The sequence below is a fragment of the Phoxinus phoxinus genome (assembly GCF_949152265.1).
Source record: "Phoxinus phoxinus genome assembly, chromosome: 18".
NCBI lineage: Eukaryota > Metazoa > Chordata > Actinopteri > Cypriniformes > Leuciscidae > Phoxinus > Phoxinus phoxinus.
The window spans coordinates 15,312,870-15,333,978 of NC_136893.1; the positions used below are offsets into that span (position 1 = coordinate 15,312,870).

General features: G+C 41.3%; 1 protein-coding gene across 4 annotated transcripts in view; it reads left to right on the forward strand.

Moving 5' to 3' along the window:
• vps13d (vacuolar protein sorting 13 homolog D) overlaps positions 1 to 19,583 on the forward strand; it is a 43,742-nt gene extending 24,159 nt beyond the window's left edge. For all 4 annotated transcript variants that reach the window (XM_079588941.1, XM_079588943.1, XM_079588942.1 and 1 more), the window contains 29 exons: positions 21 to 173; positions 333 to 468; positions 743 to 790; positions 867 to 1,017; positions 1,111 to 1,327; positions 1,417 to 1,664; positions 1,773 to 1,964; positions 2,072 to 2,198; positions 2,415 to 2,557; positions 2,853 to 2,983; positions 3,083 to 3,258; positions 3,373 to 3,496; positions 4,726 to 4,961; positions 5,141 to 5,243; positions 5,335 to 5,492; positions 5,630 to 5,738; positions 5,843 to 6,013; positions 6,154 to 6,258; positions 6,404 to 6,553; positions 6,983 to 7,132; positions 7,246 to 7,342; positions 7,426 to 7,574; positions 7,698 to 7,832; positions 7,967 to 8,134; positions 11,171 to 11,303; positions 11,412 to 11,604; positions 16,111 to 16,242; positions 16,909 to 17,149; positions 17,886 to 19,583. In XM_079588941.1, coding sequence (XP_079445067.1) covers positions 21 to 173; positions 333 to 468; positions 743 to 790; positions 867 to 1,017; positions 1,111 to 1,327; positions 1,417 to 1,664; positions 1,773 to 1,964; positions 2,072 to 2,198; positions 2,415 to 2,557; positions 2,853 to 2,983; positions 3,083 to 3,258; positions 3,373 to 3,496; positions 4,726 to 4,961; positions 5,141 to 5,243; positions 5,335 to 5,492; positions 5,630 to 5,738; positions 5,843 to 6,013; positions 6,154 to 6,258; positions 6,404 to 6,553; positions 6,983 to 7,132; positions 7,246 to 7,342; positions 7,426 to 7,574; positions 7,698 to 7,832; positions 7,967 to 8,134; positions 11,171 to 11,303; positions 11,412 to 11,604; positions 16,111 to 16,242; positions 16,909 to 17,149; positions 17,886 to 18,017 — 4,408 coding nt within the window. In that variant the 3' untranslated portion in view covers positions 18,018 to 19,583. The remainder of the gene's footprint in view (positions 1 to 20; positions 174 to 332; positions 469 to 742; positions 791 to 866; positions 1,018 to 1,110; positions 1,328 to 1,416; positions 1,665 to 1,772; positions 1,965 to 2,071; positions 2,199 to 2,414; positions 2,558 to 2,852; positions 2,984 to 3,082; positions 3,259 to 3,372; positions 3,497 to 4,725; positions 4,962 to 5,140; positions 5,244 to 5,334; positions 5,493 to 5,629; positions 5,739 to 5,842; positions 6,014 to 6,153; positions 6,259 to 6,403; positions 6,554 to 6,982; positions 7,133 to 7,245; positions 7,343 to 7,425; positions 7,575 to 7,697; positions 7,833 to 7,966; positions 8,135 to 11,170; positions 11,304 to 11,411; positions 11,605 to 16,110; positions 16,243 to 16,908; positions 17,150 to 17,885) is intronic.
• The last annotated feature ends 1,526 nt before the right edge of the window (positions 19,584 to 21,109 follow it).

Genomic DNA, 21,109 nt, shown 5'->3' on the forward strand with positions numbered 1-21,109 from the left:
TGGTTCTGCTGTGTCCACAGAGTGGCACTATCTCACAGCAGTAGTGCCGACTCCATATCTGAAGTGAATGGGCCTGGAACAGATGATACGCACAACATCAGCCAGTGGAGAGAGGTGCTGCCAGGGGAGGAGCTCCCGTTTGAGTTTGAGGCCCGGGAGAAACTGAGACACAGGTAGCATAGGGTGTCTCTTTTGTACATGCTTTGAATGTGCTAATGTTGGACAGGATAGTCTGTTGAAATGTTTTTGCTGTACTGTATTGTGTTTTTGCTTCTCAATATCTCATTGATTTTACTTTTCATCTCTTTGCTGATAATGTGCTCTGACCTCAGACACACCCATGAGCTGAAACTCCACCAGCTGCTGGTGCGTGTTGTGGGCTGGGAGCAGGTGAAGCCAGTGTCAGTGGACAAGGTTGGAGTGTTCTTCCGCTACGCCGCCCCTGATCGAAACAACCCCTCGAGCACTGTGAGTTAATGGGTCAAACATTTTATAATTGTGGAAATTTTGTAGTTCGTTATGTGGAGAAGGACGTTTTTTGACCTTCGTGCGAACTATTCAAATCATTAGTAATTCATTATATTAGTGTTTCTCTACATGCATTTTGAAGTCTTGGATTTCTCTCATGGTTTTTTTTAAATTAATGGGGGGTTTTTTCCCTCTTTCGTTATTTGATCAAAATACAAGTTCATGAAAAATGGAAATAATGCTTCATAAAAATTTAATGACCTGGCTTTTCTAGGTTGGCAGCCCAATTAGCAGAACCAACATCATACACCCTCATGTATATGTAAGTATTTGTACTTCATACCATTACACCGAATTATTCTAGAGTTCTTTGTACACAGTCTATAATCTCTGTTCAGTTCTCAGCCTTGCCGCCTGTTCGAGTGGTTTTCTCTATCACTATGGAGGGCAGTGCACGTAAGGTCATTACGGTGCAGTCAGCGCTCACAGTTAAGAATCGTCTTGAGGTTCCCATGGAAGTGCGACTAGACAGCCCTTCGGCTCCAGACAGTAAGTGTCTACAAACCCACACACACACTGTTTGCTATGGTTTACCTGTGTTTGTTTATTATGGATCTTAATTTAACTGTTTACCTTCTATAGAACCTGTTGTCCTGCCACCCATCCTGCCCGGAGAGGCCTTGGCCATCCCTCTCCATCTGACCTCTTGGAGGCTTCAGGCAAGACCTAAAGGCTTAGGGTTGTTCTTCTGTAAGGTGCCCATCCATTGGACTACTGTGGAGCGGCCTGGTGACGTCAGCAGCAGCAAGAGAGAGTGCCAGTCAGCAGACTTTGATGAACAACTCAAACGCAACTTCAGGTAAAAACAGGCTGGGAGGAGAATGAAAATATCAAAGACAAATGGAACTTGAGTTGTAAACCGTTTTGTTCTTTTTTTTTTTTTTTTAGGTTTTGTGTCGTCATTAAGAAAGAGAACTACCCTGAACAGCAGCCTGCCAAAACTGTGGCAGGAGGTACAAAGCAGATCTACCGCCAACCAGGTCACACCATATATCTGCTGCCCACCCTAGTGCTAGCCAACCTCCTTCCCTGTGACCTCAACTACTACATCAAAGGGACCTCAATCAAGGGAACCATGAAACCGGGCAAAGAGGCCGTGCTGCATGCTGTAGACACATCACAAAATATAGAATTAGGTGAACTGGAGTACATTCTACATTTCTTTTACATATTTAACATGAAAATGTACCTATTTGCTTTTTTAATCCACATAAAGCATTCACAAGCATGCTGTTTGTTCTTAGGTGTGCTCCTAGAGAACTTTCCTGTTTGTAAGGAGCTACTCATCCCTCCCGGTACACAAAATTATGTTGTGCGTATGCGGCTATATGATGTCAACAAACGGCTGCTCTGTCTCACCATTCGGATTATTCTCCGAGCCCAAGGAGCATTAAAAATCCTCATCTCTGCTTCTTACTGGCTTGTCAACAAGACTGGTATGCTTTCATATCTAAGCATTGACTACAGATTGATGATCTGAATTCAAGACTTAAATTATACTGCACCATGTCTGTAATATTTTCATTGGTTATTGTGTCTGCAGGGCTGCCTCTGATCTTCCGCCAGGACAATGGGAAAACGGATGCCGCTGGGCAGTTTGAGGAGCATGAGTTAGCCAGGAGTTTGAGCCCACTGCTCTTTTGCTACACTGACAAAGAGCAACCCAATATGTGAGTGCAAGAGAAGGGGAAAAACCAAAGAACAGTGTGTGTTCACACCATGCCCACCCATCAAATGCTTTTTAATAAAAAATTATCTCATTTAATTAGCCTGCAAAATTTTCACAGCAAGAGTTATTTATTTATTATCCAACATAGCAGAAATGTAATTTAATTGCATAGCTACCACTTATTAAAGCGCTCTAAAGTCTTGTCCTCTTTGAACAGGTGCACCATGCGGATCGGTAAAGGGATCCACCCAGATGGTGTTCCAGGATGGTGCCAGGGTTTCTCTCTGGATGGGGGCAGTGGAGTGAGAGCACTCAAAGTCATCCAGCATAGCAACAGACCTGGACTCATCTATAATATAGGTAATAAGGAATGATTATACTATTTTAGGAAATGTTTCTCTTGCATTGTGGTATCTGCTAAGTGAGGGATGTCTAATACTGCTCCTAGAGGGCCAACATCCTGAAGAGTTTAGCTTCAACTTCCCGCAACGCTCCTGACTGGAAGTTTCTAGTAATCCTATAGACCTTGATTAGAAGGTTCAGCCAGGTGTGTTTGATTTGAATTAAACTCAGCAGGACAGTGGCCCTCCAAAAGCAGGATTGGACACCCCTGTGCTAAGGTGATTTAATAATGGAATATAATGTTTTATTATAGGAATAAATGTGAGGAAGGGGAAAGGGCGTTATCGTGACACACACATTGTGACCTTTGCTCCACGATATCTACTTGACAATCGATCATCTCACAAGTTAGCTTTCTCGCAGAGGGAATTTGTCAGAGGAAAGGTGGGAGTTTTGTGTTTGTCTTTGTGCTATATTTAAATGTATCATATAAGACAGGAAAATACATGATAATGTTTTGTTTGTTATGATAACCTTTTGTAGGGTATAGCAAATCCAGATGGATATATCTCCACCCTGCCAGGATCCAGTGTGGTGTTCCACTGGCCTAGAAATGACTATGATCAGCTTCTCTGTGTCCGTCTCATGGATGTACCCAACTGCACCTGGTCTGGAGGTTTTGAGGTCAACAAACCTAAATCTTTCCACATCAACATGAGGTACCTCATGCCACCAAATTCACTCTCTAAGGATGGCTGAACAGAACAGAAAATGACAGAGGGAAAAGTTCTTGATTTCATATACATATATTCCTCTCATTATGTGTTCCATAGGGACACTTTAGGGAACTGCTTCTTCCTGCGTGCTGAGATTGCTTTGAAAGGGGCAACGCATCAAATCTCATTCAGTGACACTGACCAGCTGCCCCCACCCTTCCGTATAGATAACATCTCTGAGGTAAGTCCTCAGAGGGTACACATTATCAAGTATTGTAAGGCAGTAGAATGGTTCAGAAGATTTGAGACTAAAGAGTAGCACTAGGATGGTTGGGAATATGCCCTGGCCTTTATTTGAACCCGGGTCACCCATGAGAATCTGTCGGAGCACATGAATAAGAATTCCGTACTAACCGCAATCCCAAACCTAAGTTGTTTAAGAAATTTTGGTGCTGCTCTTGCATTTCAGAAATGTCATGACTTCTGACTTCCTAAAATACAATATTGTTTCCTTTCAGTGTTCAATTCTGGACACAATAACATTCATGAAAGAGTAGGCATAGCAAGATAAAGCACATTCTACTTAAAAAGTGTACCTGTTATTAATATCATCCTGTTATCTGGGGTTTATTAGGGGATTTGCAGGTGTGCACATTTTCCATCACCTTCCTCCAACCCCAAAGCCACTTTTCCTGTCATATGATCTGTTGGTGGTTTTAAATTTACTGAGCGAGACACCATTCTAGCCATTACAATAGGTGGATATAAAGCTTTTGTTAGCTCTATATAGCTCTTTTACTCCCCCTGGCTTGACTTAAGCAATCGATTCATCCGCCAAGCATTGAATTCACACCTGGCAGCTCTACGTCCGATGGGTTCTCTGTCTCATCTGCTTCTCAGTGTTTTTTTAAATCTGCTAATAATTATTTTGGGCAGACATTTTGCTGCTCTTTTTGTGTCAGTCTTGATATTAAACAATAAAAAGTCTGTTGGTGCTGGGATTAGACACATTCTCAATGATTTATCGTGGCTTTTCAGATCTTTCATCATCAAACACTCTTGTCCAGGATAGAAGTATCCTAGATCTTCCTGCTTGCACCTTGCTCTACTGTCACTTTCAATATGTCCCTCTCTACTCATAGGCCTACTCTAAAAGCTTTCCCTTAGGCGCTGTGAGCTCCTGCTTTTACTCAACCATCATCTTTTTTTTATCTCTGACACCAAAACGTCAGGTCTGATCTTGCCAACATATTGAGGGAAATTAGATGTTTTCCCAGGTCCACTGTCAGCTGACAATTCCGTCCCATGTTATTTAGTTTTATTCAAGCTGATGGATAGCTTTGATTTTTACTTCTGGTATATTATGATGGCAGTGTAAATGGCCTCTAAAATGGTCTTAAAGCTTATTGCAGAACCACAATCTCCACAAACTCTTTGGTTACACTTACTTACATGTCCTCTTTACCTCAGGTGCCTATCCAGTTCTGGCAACATGGAGTGGCTGATATCCGGTTGCACACAGAGGTAAAAGCTGGGGCAGTTCTGGACTACGCTTGCGATGAACCTATTCTTCAACCCTACCTCACCCTCACTGTGAAGGGAGCCGGATCTTCAGAGGTTACCGCTGACATGAACTTCTTTAGAGAATACAACAAGCTCTACTATGAGAACTTCATCTACATTGCTGCGTCCTTCACATTCTCAGAGTGAGTTCTCCACCTTTAATTTTCCCAAAAAGTTTACTCATCCTTGGAATTGGTAATTTGACCAATTTCAAGCGGAAAACTTTCCAGTGGCTGACTCACTCAAATATTACCTCTTCAAACTGGTGTTTGTAAATATAAGTAAATATTCACTTGAGGTTGACATTTTGATTTGATAACAGAGATGGAGGAAAAAGGCCAGTGGGGAAGAAGAGGGTGGTCAGCTGTGCTGAACTGGTGCTGGACGTGGAGACGAAAACACAGAGAGTCATCCTAAAGAAAAAGGTCTGCTTATATTCTTTCTCAGCCTTATATCTGCCAGTTTCCCCATTTCTAGTTTGTTCTCAAAGGTTCTCACATTTATTTGTCTGTTTAGGAGCCTGGAAAGCGCTCCCAACTTTGGCGGATGACAGGAACAGGAATGCTCTGTCATGAGGGCTCATCACCTCCACAGAGCAAACCTTCTCAGCCTCGACCCCTCACTTCATCTTTAGTGCTTGACATCGCTGGACTGGCTGCAGTGACAGACAACAGGTTACTTAAACTCTTCACAGCACAACAAAGGACAACTTGTGCTGTCTATCTTAAGCTTGTTCTTGTCCCTGTGGAGAGTAAACATCATCATGGTGTGCGGGTGTCATTTCTCACGTATCTTGCATTTTCTTTTTTAGCTATGAGCCTCTGATGTTGAGACGGCCAGACAACCGCCGCAGCACCACCCAGACATGGCACTTCAGCTCTGGCATGTTGACCTGTGGTTTGCCCAGACTAGTCGTCCAGGTCTGTCCTTCTTTCATCCAAATTTTTTTTTTTTGCTCCTCAATCGCTTTTTTCCAGTATGAAATCATCTCTGGCTCTTTAAAATATTGGATGTGCTGTTTTAGGTAAGAGGAGGAGTATCTGGCCTGTATGATGGTGCCGAGGTGGTACTGGGACCAGACTCTGGTGTTTTGGACCCGACACCAGAGCAACAGTTTATCAACCAGAAAATGAGACCTGGCTCAGGTGTACTGTCCGTACAGGTCCTGCCTGATGGGCCCACACGAGTACTACAGGCAAGACACCTCTCCTGTCTCGTTGTTATTGAATTACATGGTTGGGATAGCATGCTATCTGAAACCATATGAAATGGAATCAGTTCTTATCTTTCTTTCACACTTTCTAATATAATGAGAAGCTGCATACCTCATTTCAGATCAGTGACTTCAACCAACGGCGCATGAATAGACCCTCTCCCAGCACTGAGGAAGACCAGAATAAAGAGAGTGCCCAGATGAAAGTTCCCGAGGAGGAGCTTGAGGTAAAAAACATGTTTTTGTTTGTCCAGCAAATTGATTGATGTGGAATTTTACCATCATTGTGTTTCCAGTAAAAAACGAATTAGCACAGTGTTATCAAATATTGATCTTGGAAGTTCAGACCTCCCTATTCTTGCTCTTGTGTAGGTGTTGGTGAATCTAGAGGAAGGAGTGGGTCTATCACTGGTGAATAAGCTCCCTGAAGAGCTAGTGTTTGCCACCCTGTCTGGCATTGATGTGCACTTCACCCGTACCGCTGCCAGCCAGGTACTGGAACTTACAGTGAGAGACATTCAGGTAAGCATCCACAGACCTAAATGCATTCATCCAATGTTTGGGAATTACTCACTTTGGTTTAGGAATGGCTCAAGATGGTTGACGATTAATGAGACTAATTAGTTTATCTAGATTTTTTTCTGATCATTCACCATGTTTACTGTCATCAGCTTTTTATAGAAAAACACATGAACAGAGATACCAAGAAAATGCAATGATCAGTGGATTTGATCCATACCAGGTCCCAGAAAACACGTTACGGATCTCAATTAGCACAGACCCTACCAAATCTAACATTTGTGGACATTGTGGACCTTTAAAAAAAAAGCCAAATTTAATCCAGTAGACAGGCATGACAGTTTCCAAAGAAGCTGTATCCTTTCCCACAAATCTTTCATTCTAAAGCAAACATTTCTGATAGATGTGTCTGTACTCTCTCATTTATTACAGGTGGACAATCAGCTCCTGGGCTCCACTCACCCTGTTTTGCTGTCTGTGACTCCAGGCTCCATTGAAAGTACTACACTGGACTCAGGTCCTGCACTGCAGGTCAACGCTGTTAAAGTGCCCAGCAGTCTTATGCTCACAGACCTTTTTAAGGTGAAAGCAGTGAACTTATGGATTCACTTTCTCACCAAAATGCTTCAGGCTTATCTGTACATCTTCCTTTGACTACAGGAGTTTGATTATAGATTTTACTCTCTGCCTTGCAGCATTTGATGGTCACAGCACGCCGCTATACTGTCATCATTGAGGAAAAGCTCTTGATGAAGCTGCTCATATTCTTTGGCTACGGTCAGACAGAGGGAGGTGCGTAGTGGTTATCCCTCTGGTGTGTAGTATGGGGAATTTACTTCATTATGCTCTGCTAAGTACATGATTTTGTGTTTCAGAGGTAGAGAAGCTGGATGAGAACCTCTATGAGAAAGCCAGCGAAGATGCAGGAACTCCAAAGCGCTATTATTTTGAAAACTTGAAGATCAGTGTCCCTCAGGTCAAGCTTAGCGTCTTCACCTCTCACAAGTTGCCCCCTGACCTCAAGGTACAAGAGCCACAGTTAAATCAAATGTAGTACTATAAGTGCTTCACTGGTTGCAGTTTTATTGTTTGAAGTTTGCATTGTGATGTGGTTGTCTGCATAATAATCAAGTGTTGTTCTGCACAGGCCTTGAAGGGAACCCTTGGGTTCCCACTCATTCGGTTTGAAGATGCAATCATTAACATGTACCCCTACACTCGAGTCCATCCCTATGAGACGCAGGAGATGATCATCAGTGACATCCTCAAGCACTTCAAAGAGGTCATAAACATTCTTCATTCTGAATTATGTTTACATTATATTTTCATACTGTACATTGTGGTATAAGCGTTTGCATCACCACAGTGTGATTTCATCAGCTCTTGGACTTGTATCTTCTTTCTGTCTTTCTGTAGGAGCTTATCAGTCAGGCGGCTCAGATCCTGGGCTCAGTGGACTTCCTTGGCAACCCCATGGGCTTACTGAACGACGTCACTGAGGGTATGAATGAACTCATCAAGTACGGCAACGTTGGAGGGCTCATCCGCAGTGTTACACATGGTGTTTCCAACTCAGCTGCCAAGGTAAGAGAATTTCACATTCTTGCTGTCGACTTCGCCAGTCCATCTCACAACGATCACTTAAGTATTTCACAGGGTTATTTGAACTATTCCCAAATATATGATATATGATAAAGTCCATCTGTTTAGCTGCAAAGTTCCAGAGCTGTAACTGCAAGACATGAATTCACTGAGTGCAAGGCCAAGTCATAACGAAAAAAAAAGCAAGAGAACTATTTTTCCTCTGTGATCGGATCTGTTCAAATGTAAATTAGAAGCTGAAGTTGTTTATCTCACAGACTTCTTATTGAATGTTTTTGAAGAAGCGTCCAAGCAGTGTGCCTGAGCAGAACACTAGAACTAGCCACATGTTGTAATTTGATGATTTCCAGGAGAAGAATGGGAACAGCATTGGAAGTGCAAATGCACATGATGTTCACCAGCAGAGCAATCTGACCTGATTTTTCTCCTAATATGCAATAAAGTGGTAAAGGTTCAGTTAAGTTTATTAGTTTTCGTCTCCCTGTGTAAACAGGCAGGATTCTGCATGTTTACAGAATCATTGGAACACCGGCAGTTTCGTCAGCATAAAAGTTGAATATCAGCCCTGTAACTTTCTCATGAACATTATAAGAAGTTTGTTTGAGCAGATGGAATTGGCTCATGGCACCAGTGTGTGAATGTGTGTACTCGTATGTGGCTGCAGTTGTGTGTGGTCAGACCTGAGCCTCCACTTCATGTCCTGCAGCCAGCTCTCAGCATGTCTGTCTAACAGGCCATCGCACCACGTCCTTCATTGGCAGCCAGCTCACTGTCAGACAGCGCTTTGTATGCTTTTCCCTCTGTCCGCTCCCTCTGTGCTCTCATTTACTTTCCTTCCAGCCACACTCGCCAAGCTAATGTCTTAAGTACTCATAGCATGGGACAACACTATGTCTCAATCAGCACTTTCACATTCGCACTTGACCCGTTCTCATTTCACTTCGCTGCTTTTTAGCCAAGGTGAGTTTGTTTAAATATGCTCATCATACTGAATAATTATAGTTGATATTTGCAGTCCATTTCTTTGACTTCAGCTCTACTTTTGGCTGTAGTAACTTTTAAGGTCTTTGCTCATTACCCGCCGAACTGCTGAACAAATGCTTGGGTTTGCTTGAGAAAAAATAAACGTTCTCTGTTGGCTGCTTTTTTGCGACTAATTCAATTTCATGAGTATAAACAAATTATTACTCCCCCTGGAGAACTTCCAGCAGCATGAATAAAAATGTTTTGCCAAAATCATCCACCAACTGTATAAGGCTCCATGTCGTACCGCTTGGGGTGGAAAAACTTTAATGAAAGATATAAAAGGCATTTGAGAGCTTTGGTTTGATCAAGTGCCTAGAAAGCTTGAGGTTTATTGTATTTGCAAAGATTACTATTAGTTTTTGTAACTTATGTCAGTGGCCACCCAGAATTTATTTTGGAACATGTGCAGACAGAATTCTCTGTTGTTAGTTTTACCTTTATGGGCGCCTGGGCCTTTTTTAATAGGTGTTTCAGCTAATGCACCCTCCATTGACTGCAATGTGTCTGTGTCTGTGCCTCCAACCTTCTCCACAGATTTTCTTTCAATAGCACCTATACTTTAAACACACATTTGAATTCATATTGAGCAATGCATTAGACATAGTTCAGCAAAGTTACCCCCTGCTACGCAAAGCTGGTTTTTCCATCACTGTTTCCATGTCTCGTACAGCCTTAAACTCTCTTGCTGTGGGTCAGGATTTACCTTCATCAGCTTGTACAGTTTTTCACATCTCTGTCAGACTCAACCACTTCTTGGCAATCACTTTATGGTTTTCATTCCTCTACATCTTCTTTCTCACACACACTGGAACACATTCCCGCTCACCTCTAGGGGCCCTGCTTTGAGATAGGATGGTCTAATGGCTCAAGAAGGGGTGGTGTGGGGGGGCCATAAACTTGAAAGTGTTCTGATCCTCCTCTCCCTCCCGGAAACTCATATCTGGTAAATGTATTGGTATAATTTCACAGCCAAGCCTAAAAAAAGGGAAGAGAGTGAGAGAGAGGGAGGTGGAAGAGGAGGAGGAGAAGGAGGAGCAGAGAATCTGAGCTGGCCTTCAGATGAACTCACCAGGGACTTTGCTTGGAGGGGTCATCCCAAGTTCATGCCTGGCTCTTGCTTGAATTCTGCAGAATGTGCCTGTGTTTATAAAGTGCTCTGGCTGCAGTAGGGAGCTCACTGGGCCTGTAACACAAACTCCCTTCCAGGAGGCACCTGCAGGGGACCTGAGGGGGGCCACTCTGGGCAAAGTCAGGTCAACTGTGCCAAGAGGGGGGAGCACCACCCCATTAGACAAATTACAGCCTGATATATTTGACAGCTGGATGAGATGGTGTGTAAAATCAGTTATCTGTAAAATCGATGCGTTTCCTCAGTTCAGCAGTGGAAGGGTTTGGGAACCATGGTGGTTGCCCAGAATGTGGCTCCCTTGCAAATCAAGTTTGAGTGACTGACTGTAAGACATTAGAAATAAATTAGTCACATGAACTCATAGGAAAATAGAATAGTTGATTTGCATGATTTTGTTTGACTGCAGTCCACAGTTTAAACAGCTGAAGAGCTACATGAACTTTTGCTGAAATTGAGACGGGAACCACAATAAGTCATTGATGTGTCCTAAAGTAGACAGTCCACTCCTTAAGGTCAATGCAGGCAGTCCACTCCTTAGGGTCACTGTGGGGGGTTTCCACTAACTGAAAAGACCAGTGTCAGCAACCGTTCCAATTCCTGATGTATTGACAAATGTTTGAATAACAAATTCAAATATTCTGTTTAAATGTATTTCATGCCACATGTGGTTTGGTTTGTTTTCTTATTGGTACAATTAACTTATTAATAGTGCATAATTATAGAAATGGCTTAATTATATAGTTATTTTCTTTATTCATTTAAGTGGCAATGCTTCTTTCTGGTATGAGAATTGTTCATTTGTAGTACATGTAATTTACTATTATTTTCTTTTGTTGTTGTTAAATGTTTATCTTCCTGTGCAGTTTGCAGGTACTTTATCAGATGGATTGGGCAAGACAATGGACAATCGGCATCAGACTGAACGAGAGTGCATTCGTTATCATGGAGCCACCAGTGGAGAGCACCTTGTGGCAGGGATTCATGGTCTTGCTCATGGTACATCAAAACATTTGGCATTTCATATGCTCAATATTAAAACACTTATTGTATTATTGTACCAGGATTTGTCCACTGAACCTAACTTGCCGTTTCATTACTGTGTAGGCATCATTGGCGGTCTGACCAGTGTGATAACATCAACGGTGGAGGGAGTGAAGACTGAGGGGGGTGTCAGTGGATTTTTCTCTGGTCTGGGGAAGGGATTGGTCGGCACAGTGACTAAACCTGTGGCAGGAGCTTTGGATTTTGCCTCCGAAACAGCACAAACTGTCAGAGAAATGGCCAGCCTAAGCAACAGGTATTTTCCACTCAATTGTGTATTCAGGTTTTTTTTTTTTTTTATGGAAAAGGATGACAGGCATTTCAATGAATGGCATATCCACAGCCTTGTTCATGGCTCTAGGGTGTCAGAGCCGGTGTCCAAGATGGAATTAAAAACGGAAAAAAATCAGTCAGAAGAGGCTGATAAACAAACAACAGAAACAATGCAGTGAATGTCACATTGCTCAGCGCCTCCAATCACCTAATTTTCAACGTCTGTCTAAAACAAAAAATATTTTAGATATATTATTACTATCAATTTACTATAAATGTTATGTTACATCTACTAAACATTGCATCAGATTACTTTTAAATTCTTAAAACTACTGACATTAATAGTCATAAAGACCATAATGCAGCTTGTTTGTAGTCACGCAGTCCTTTACTGTTCATTGTACAGTGATTGTTCAGCTGGAAGTCAGTGGTATAAATCCCCTTGTTGAGCACTGGCTTCGGCACGGAAACATCACCATTTCAGTAGAAAAGGGGTATCTATGGTTCAATGTTTATAGCTCTTACAACTTTGCAGAGCCTTCGTGACCTCTCTGTTGATGTGCCCATAAATCCCACCTGCCTTTTGATGAGTTTAGCTTGTGGCTAGCCAAACTCTGCACTAATGAACACCTGCTAATGATCCAAAGCACAATCCAGAACTAGTCGAAGAACTTGCCTACTGTTTTAAGAGCAGCCTTCAGGGTCTCACCTTCACTTCATCCTCTAAAGCCAGCAGCTCTACCTGAGGTTTTATGAGGGGGCCCAAAAGCAGGTCATATTACATAGGCTGTCTGGTATGTAAAGCCATTTGTTCTTCATTTGCCTATGTATATGTGCAGTGGGGAGTGTTTGTGGTTTTACTCCTCCAACTAAAGGAGGAATGAGTTTCAGGTCCTCTCACCATTCCCCTTGAATGGAGAGAAGTTGTGTGTGTGTGCGGAAAAGAGACCTGCTGGTGAACTGTGCAGTGAAGAGCTGGGGGAGTTTAAGGGAGAGGCATTCGGAGCGTGCCTGCCACAGTGCGGCCAAGAGTTCAGCCAGAGTTCACACCGAAAATGTGCAGGATTCATGGGTCACAGCGGATGCAGTCTGACCCAACTATTACATGTTCTCAATAACACATTTTGCAGGTAGTACTTCAGCAGCAAATCTTCACATCCTCTCTGTCTTGAGGGATCAATCTCTATCCATCAACAACTTGATCTGGTGATTTTCCCAGTTGAGCTTTCTTCTCTTTCAGTCTGAAATGTTCATGATGTTTGCCCCGTTTTGCACGTTCTCTTACAAACCATGTCAGTAATGTCACTGTAGATTTATCAGGTTATGTTTGCCTCTTGTTGGTCAGTTGTCAGGAGTATGTGTCATATGTATTCTCTCAGACCGCAAACAGGAAATAAACAAGTAAATGAGGAGCAGACTTTTGTGAGGTCAGGAATAGTGGAGGTGTCCACACAATCGTTTTTGCTCTCCTGCCCTGCTAGTGAACTCAGCCTCCCACATCAGTTCCCCGGACACCCCCCCCCCCCCCACACACACACACACACACACACACATGCACACACACATAATATACACCATTCCCAACTGCACTATGCAATCCAGGCAGGCTTCCAGAGGCAGCTCAATTACAATCTCAAAACAAAGGCAAATAAGTGCTGGGGGTTGGTGGGGGCAGCAGTAGGGGCTCAGACTTTGACTGAATAAGCATCCTGTTCCCCACCTTTAGCTGTCAGTTCAGTTTGGAAAAGTATGCATTTTCTTTTATTAAAAGAAAGTCCCTCATCTAGTTGGCCTTTTGACAGTCTGACTTCACTTCGCAAGTTTTTGAACCTCAATAAACCTCAAATTCCTTCATAGTAAAAGATGACAGTTACTTGTTCTATGCCATTTAATCAAGACAACCGCATTAATTCAACTGTGGTTCATTTCCTTGCTGTTGTGATCAAGGAGCATGTGCATTTTTGATTATTTTACTCTTCCTGCTAACTCAACATTTTGGGAATCCGCATACAAAATACAAATACATTACACAGTTGACCCACAATTGACCCAGTAAACCAAAGATAAAGATCATAAAGATAAACAAATATTAGTCAGCCAAGGATTAAACATCCCAGATGAGCAAACTTGATGTCTCACCACAAGTCAAAGTGTTTATATTAGGGATGTGAGAGACTAGTCGACTAAACAATACTACTGCTGCTAGTGGACGCTGGAAATAATATTTGTTTTTCTTTTTTTTAGCACATTTTTACATTCATTTTAATGTTACGTTTTAAAAATAATACATTACTTTAAAAAAGTCCCCTCGGAAGACGAGCAAGGTGAAGTAGTATTTTGACTTATAAGAAACGGAAAAGTTTTGTGCAGGCTATGTGAGTCTGGCATAGAATATTTAAGCCTGCTTATAGTCTTGTTATACTACCGGTTATAAGGGGAAATACCAGTATGATATATTGTACTGGTTTAAAGTGGAAACATTATGAATTAAACATACTTAACAACAACAGATTTTATATCAATATCCTAATGAATAGAATAACCCTAGATAATATAGTTGCCTGTACACGTCAAGCTTTTCCTGTGATTTTTACCTCCTTTCATGTGTACAGATACTTTTCACTCGTGACACAAATTTCACAATTTAATTCGATTTCGATTCACAAGCTTTCGATGTGATTAATTGAGGCCTATCAGGTAGACTACATGGTACATTTCCTCGTGGAAAAATCTAATGCTGTAAATTATAGTGGGAACCCCAGTTGATACATCACTATAATAGTATAGGTTGAAATTAACTGATTTGTAGGCTACTTGCATTTAAATTACACATAAGGAAGTTTTTATAATAACAACGTTATAATAATACATTTTTAATGACATAATTATGTTTCTACTTGTTTTTTAATATAAAAGTTTAAATCGTGGATTAAAAACATGACTTAATATCCAAACATTAAATATTGAAGAACAGGTGAAGTAAAAATACAACGAATATGCAGTATGGTGCATATACGTATTTAGCAAAATTGTCCTCGAGTAAATTTTTCAAGCTGCCTAATGAGTTTTGAGTGGCTTTTCTGAGGTAAATATACTCAAAAACCTGCTGCAACTCGATTAATACTGCACATGTGACATATATTTTTATTGGGACAACAGAGATGGTGCCTTAATTTTCTTAGTCCCAAAAAGCATGCCTGCTGGAGTATATGTCAGTGAAGAACCAAGTTAAACACCTACGTACAGCAGCCTTTCACTTTACGCCCGCCCTCAACCCATTTTGCTCATGATCTTTCTCGGAAAGGAGCAAGAAGTAAGAGCTGTTTGTTTGCACCCATTGACGGCTGACTGGCCAGGCTCCAAGCCCTGTGCCTGACCTAGAGTTGAACCCTATTGTTCCAATCCCACAATCGGGTGCGGGGCATTGTGCTTGATCGCCTCCAGAGCAGTGGGAGAGGCTGCAGAGAGAGAGAGAAAGAGAGGTTAAGAGTCTCCCTGGGTCTGTTACAGTCTTGTCATGCACAGGGCCAGATCTCATGACTTACGGTTATGATTATGAACCGTGGCTTGCTGTCAAAACGAGAGCGAAGTCCATGTGGAAGTTCTGGCTTTTCTAAGGAAAAAACAACACCGCAGTCTCCTTAATATGTCATAATGAAGTAACCAGTCGCTTCAGAATATTTGATTTAGTTGCTAATGCTAAAATTTGCCAGGGTGCTGCTGTTTTCTTTCCATGACATCAGTAGAGTTTATAGCGAGTTCATTGAGTCACTTAGCTTTTGTTTTCAATATTATATGCTTGATGTGGAATGCAAAAGGGGTTGCAAATACGACCCACTTTAAGATTTTCGGTTTGTCCATCCTTGGTTATCCTCTCTCCCCCAGCGCCTTGCATTCTGAGCTCTTGATGAACAGAGGCAGCTGCATTCATCCGGGCTTCACTTTAAACAGAACTGAGAAATGCAGTACACTGCCGTCTTTGTGGATCAACTGGAAACCATCAGCTCTAATCAAATGCCTGCTGGCCCAGATTCAAGCCAGATGTAGGAATTCCACTTGGCCCACCAGTGGCAGCCAAAGAGAAGAGAGGGGTTGTTTGCAGGAGAAGCGAGACCCAAGCTTTGCATTGGCACTGCAGGCTGCTGGCTAGTCCCATCAGCTTTGGCCAGGACCACCAGAACTCTGGAGCTATCATTCCCCTGACCATCGAGTGAACCGCACACCTAAAACCAACATGGTGTGTTTGAATGTGAAACAGAATTGAATGATATTATATGGCAGGAGTCTAAGTATGCACGGTTTTTGGATTGTGCCACAACAGGTGTTATTTCAAGAGACTCAGTTGTTCTCTTTAACGGGAAATGGGGGGGGGGGTCTAGTCTTTCCAGTAAAAAGGTGCTTCATTCCAACTTGGATTCCCCAATGTTAACCCTCTTAAGGCTGTTGGTTTTGTAAGTAATGATCCTTGTGTGTTTTGTGTGTGTTTCAGGCTGAGCGTTCAGCGAGTAAGGAAGCCGCGCTGCTGTAAGGGCCCTCAGGGGCTTCTGCCTCGATTCTCCTCCCTACAAGCAGATGGACAAGAACAGCTCTTTCACTTAACGGATAATATCCACTCTGAATCGTGAGTATCCTTTCTGATGGTAAAGTCAGGTTAGGTCGCTTTGTGAAATTGTTCTTTTCTTAGTTATTGAATGTAGGAATAAAAACAAACAAAGCTAATTTTCCAAATGGTTCTTCTGGTTCAAGAATCACATTGAAGGTTTTCTTTGGGAAAGGGACACAGGGACATTATTTTTTTATATCGTATTTGGTTGGAAGCGTCAGGGCTTGTTTCTCTGTTGAAAAAGTGAGACAGAAAAGACATTTATCACCAGAGAGGCTAATCCATCCAGATCAGCAGACCCCTGTTGGCCCACCTGACCTTTCTCCTCAGAGGTGCCACACAGGCCATTAGTCTCCTCCGCTGCAGCCTGCACGATCTGTCCTGCGCTCTCTTACACACGGGAACTGTCTTAATGTTGTCTGCTTAATTTGATCTGCTAATCTTTTCTTCTCTGATGCATTAAATAGCAAGCTTGACTTAATCCATTTTCAGAGGGAAATGTATTGCAGAGTACAAATTTGCATCAGAATCCTTGGGCGAATTTGGTCCGATTTGAATCATAATACCTCTGCTGCACCAATTTAATACAACAAATTGAATTAACACAGATATCGCCAGGACTTAATACTTTCTACCCTTTGTAAAGCAATGGTGTACTGATCGTATGCCTATTTTCTTCTGTAGTTTCATTGCCGTGGAGCCCATAGACACATACTGTGTGCTGATCTCCTCCAAAGTGGTGTATTTCCTCAAGCCGGGAGAATTTGCGGATCGTGAAGCAATCTTTTTAGAGGTCAAATATGATGATCTCTATCATTGTCTGGTGTCCAAGGACCATGGGAAAGTATATGTACAGCTTACTAAGAAAGCAGAAAGCAATAGTAGCGGAGTGGCCATTCCAGGTCCATCACACCAGAAACCTATGGTAAGTGACCTATCCCTCCGTGTTCACATGCACAATTGACCGTTCGCAAAGACCCGCCCCCTTTAGTTACTGTTGCTATGTCCGACAAGTCACGCAGTGAAAAATACATCGTGGAGCAGAGAGGACACTGACAACTCGCTGACAGACAGGATAGACCAGGTTACTTTTGGGCTAAGTCTCACTTTAAGTCTCACCAAATTTGGTCACTTTTTTTAAAGAAATTTAAAAAAATAAATAGTTTTGTGGCTCTTTACTGTGTCTGACAGATCGCTGTAGAGCCTCAGTTAAAGCTGCTCTCTTCCTTCTAGTTCATGTATAGCATCAAATAAACATGAATGAACATAAGAAGGAATGTTGCTTTAACCGCGGAAAGGCGTCAGTACACTCCGTTTTTCAAATTCAGATCCTCCCATGTTAATCTACTAACTCTCCTGACTGCTTTGTCGGACAAAATGGCGGATGGCCAAGTATGATTGGTCAGATCACCTGTCAATCAAGCTCCCTGCGAAGAGTCAATTCACATGAGACTTATTATTTAGTCACCAGATATTTTTAGAATAGCAAAATATAGATATTACTACATGGTGCAATATGAAACATTTGGGGGGTGCTTTTTCAGCAAATAATACCTACAGTACATGATTTTGGTCTTTATGACCACTAGTAAATATCTCATTAACATTTCAAGGTACATTTTTCTAATTCCATTCCAAATGTCATTTGTTGTTTCTCATAGGTCCATGTGAAAAACGAGAACCTTGCCATCAAGATTTCACAAGAAATCAATTATGCCAAGAGCCTTTACTATGAACAGCAGCTCATGCTGCCTCCCAGTGAGAATGAGGATAGCTTATTATTAGACTCTTAACTACACTGACCCGCAGGTGTTTCTCGCTCGTTTTCCAACAGCTACTTCCTTTTTTTCCGTTTCTGTGAAAGGACAGTAATAAATCAGCCGAGCGTAATCATCCACTTAGGCCAGTGTACGGGACATGCTCACAGCATGTGGTTTGTTCAGTGATTCAAACTAGTCTAGAGGGGCTGTTGTAAGCTCTGGCAAGCACAGATTTCACTTGAATATGCAAGTATTTTAGTTTCCTTGCAATCCTCAGAAGTAGAATTCATTTTGTTTGTTTTACAATTGGTAAAATAACTGGTGTTTGTCGCTAGATGTGCACAGCTAGTCTGACACTGTACAGTATATGTTTGTGTATAGAGCCTCTATGTACATATATAGGCACACCAATAGGACTATCTGCCATGTATATAAAATGTTGAAATTAATTATATGGTATGAAATTATTCTTGGATTGCTGTACAAAACTGCCTTTAAAGGAAAGTTAATTTTTGCTCTGAATATGTGTGGTTGGAAGTTATGATTGAATTGCACTGATACTAATGTAGGGAAGTTAAGCTGCTCTCACCATTCACCGGTGACAACATTAACACACACACACACACACACACACACACACACACACACACACACACACACACACACACACACACACACACACACACACACACACACACACACACACACACACAACATAACACTACACACAAAAAGCAAGTGTTGGAATTACTGACATTGCATTTTCACCTCTCCATATGCAGTCCACTCTCAAAAATATCGGTCTGATGTTTTCTACTCTCCGTTTCTTATTTTCTTGTCTTTTCTATATCCGATTTAATGAAAATAATGAAATTTAAATTCTGAATGAAAAATTTGATGTTTCTTCAGTGTTCTAGTTTCTCCTGTATTCTGTTTCTAAGATCTTTTAAAAGTTCATGCTTCACATTTGAAACACATTTAACATATTTCAACAAATAAAATGATGGTACTCTGTAGTGCACTCTATTATGATTCTCTTGCCTTTAGTGCTCTTTATGTGTCATACAATCAACATAAAGTTTTGTCATCTGATGTTTTTACATCATAAAGAGACAATAATCTCTTTTATTTCTTTTTTCCCAATCTCAAACACTTCTTATTTTACTCACCGTTTTAAATTGAACATTATCATGGAATACCGTAATTGTTTCACTGAATGAAACGATTAATTTTAATTTGTTACAAGTTGTTACCAAAGATCAGACACTACAAATGTTTTCTCTTTAAAGAGTCACCTTCCTCGCTTATCTTAGCTGTGTATATAGTATGCTGGTCTATCAGAACAAAACTTAGATTTTTAACTTCTGTGACTGTGCCTCTGAGAACACTGGTCAGTATAATTTAGGATAATATGAACAATACATCTAAAATGTGTTTTCTAAGTTGTCTATTATTTAAATACGGATATGTTGTATAGGCTACAACCCTACAAAGCTCTATAACTGCACAATATGCAAAGTAAATATAGTGTGTAAATTTATTTTGTTGTAATATGCAAATGTATGAAGGCATAATAATAAAAGTTATGGTTTAACACAGCATTTGTATTTATTGTGTTTTACGATTGTGAGTAATCTGTTATTTTTTGGTTAAAATAAACTTTCCAGAGTGTCGTCTTTGTGTATCAGAAAATATTTCAACATTTCATATTAGATGAAATTCCCTTGTTCAGCTGTCCGTCTGTGAGACTGATGTTCATGCTGCTGTCAACAAATTAACTGTTAATTTAACAGGCAACAGGCGGGAACTAGTTGGCGCACCGTGTTTATTATCGCAAGATGCAAGACGATGATTTGCTTGTAATGGAAAAATTATATTTTGTCAACGAAACGAATATAATATGAGAATCTCTGGCATTAAAATCTGTGGCTTATGAAAATTAACCATGGTTTTGCTACAAATAAAACCAAAAAATACGATTCATATAGTTTAACCAGAAAGGAGCCATAGTTTAACCATGGTATTTGAAGTAAAACTGTTGTTATACTAATGGTATTCAATCTGCCAAAAAATATGGTTAGCCTACTTAATTTTTTCTAAGCCATGGTTAATTTTTACATGGTTGTTTCTTTAACTTTTAATTTTGATGTTTTAGGTTTCAACTTTTAGTTAAATAGGGCTACATTTCTAAACACAGATGCTACGTTCAGACTGCAGGCAAATCAGATTTTCTTCTCAAATTAGATCTTTTCAGGAAGACTGTCCAATCTATTAATGGCAAATGATCAAATAAGATTTGTGTATCCAGACATTACCAATCTATCTGCATGGGTTGCTTTGGTAACAACGTAGGCGTACCCATGTAGTTTTGCAGGAAAAATGGCAGTGCCTCATCTCGCTCTCCAAATAAGCGGTGCATACAGTAACTCCTCCATCGCACTAGCCTGGGAAAACCCAGACCACTTCTGGCAAATTTAGATTTGCTCTGCAAGTGGGTCTGGCAAAGAGCCCATTGAAACCCATTTCCAATCTGTCGAAATCGCGGCACCAATCAGAAACGTTGGGGCGGGCTTTATACGATGACGACAGAGCAGAGACGGTGACGCAGATTTTGTACATTACAAAGATGGATGCCGCCGTGGAACATCACAACATCACTTGTTCGAATCAGCTATCGCGTCTGTTTCAAGCGATTTAAAATAGTCATTTTCGTTAACAAACAGAGAATTGCTGAGAGTCTCGAGATGTTTCTCCGTCGCTCCGCATACGTCATGTCATTCATCGCTCTGATTGGTTTTAGATCTATTCGACGTCCGTTGGTGACGCCCCTGTGGAAATGAATTGTCTATGGAGCTTTGCCAGACCCTAACTCAGTTACAACTGAGAGTGGTCTGGGTTTTCCCAGGCTACCATCGCACAGTAAAATGCCACAATCTTTGGACATGCCGGCTGCGTCCGAAATCTTAGGCAGCTGACTTGTTGCCTCGCTGCCCTATCAGGCAATGACTTTGCAGGCAGCATCTGCCCACGAAGATACCTCACGAAACGGTTTTAATGATCTACAGCAAAATAGGGCGAGCTTTGGCGAAAACTAAGTGAATATTTAATGACTACAATAGTAATTT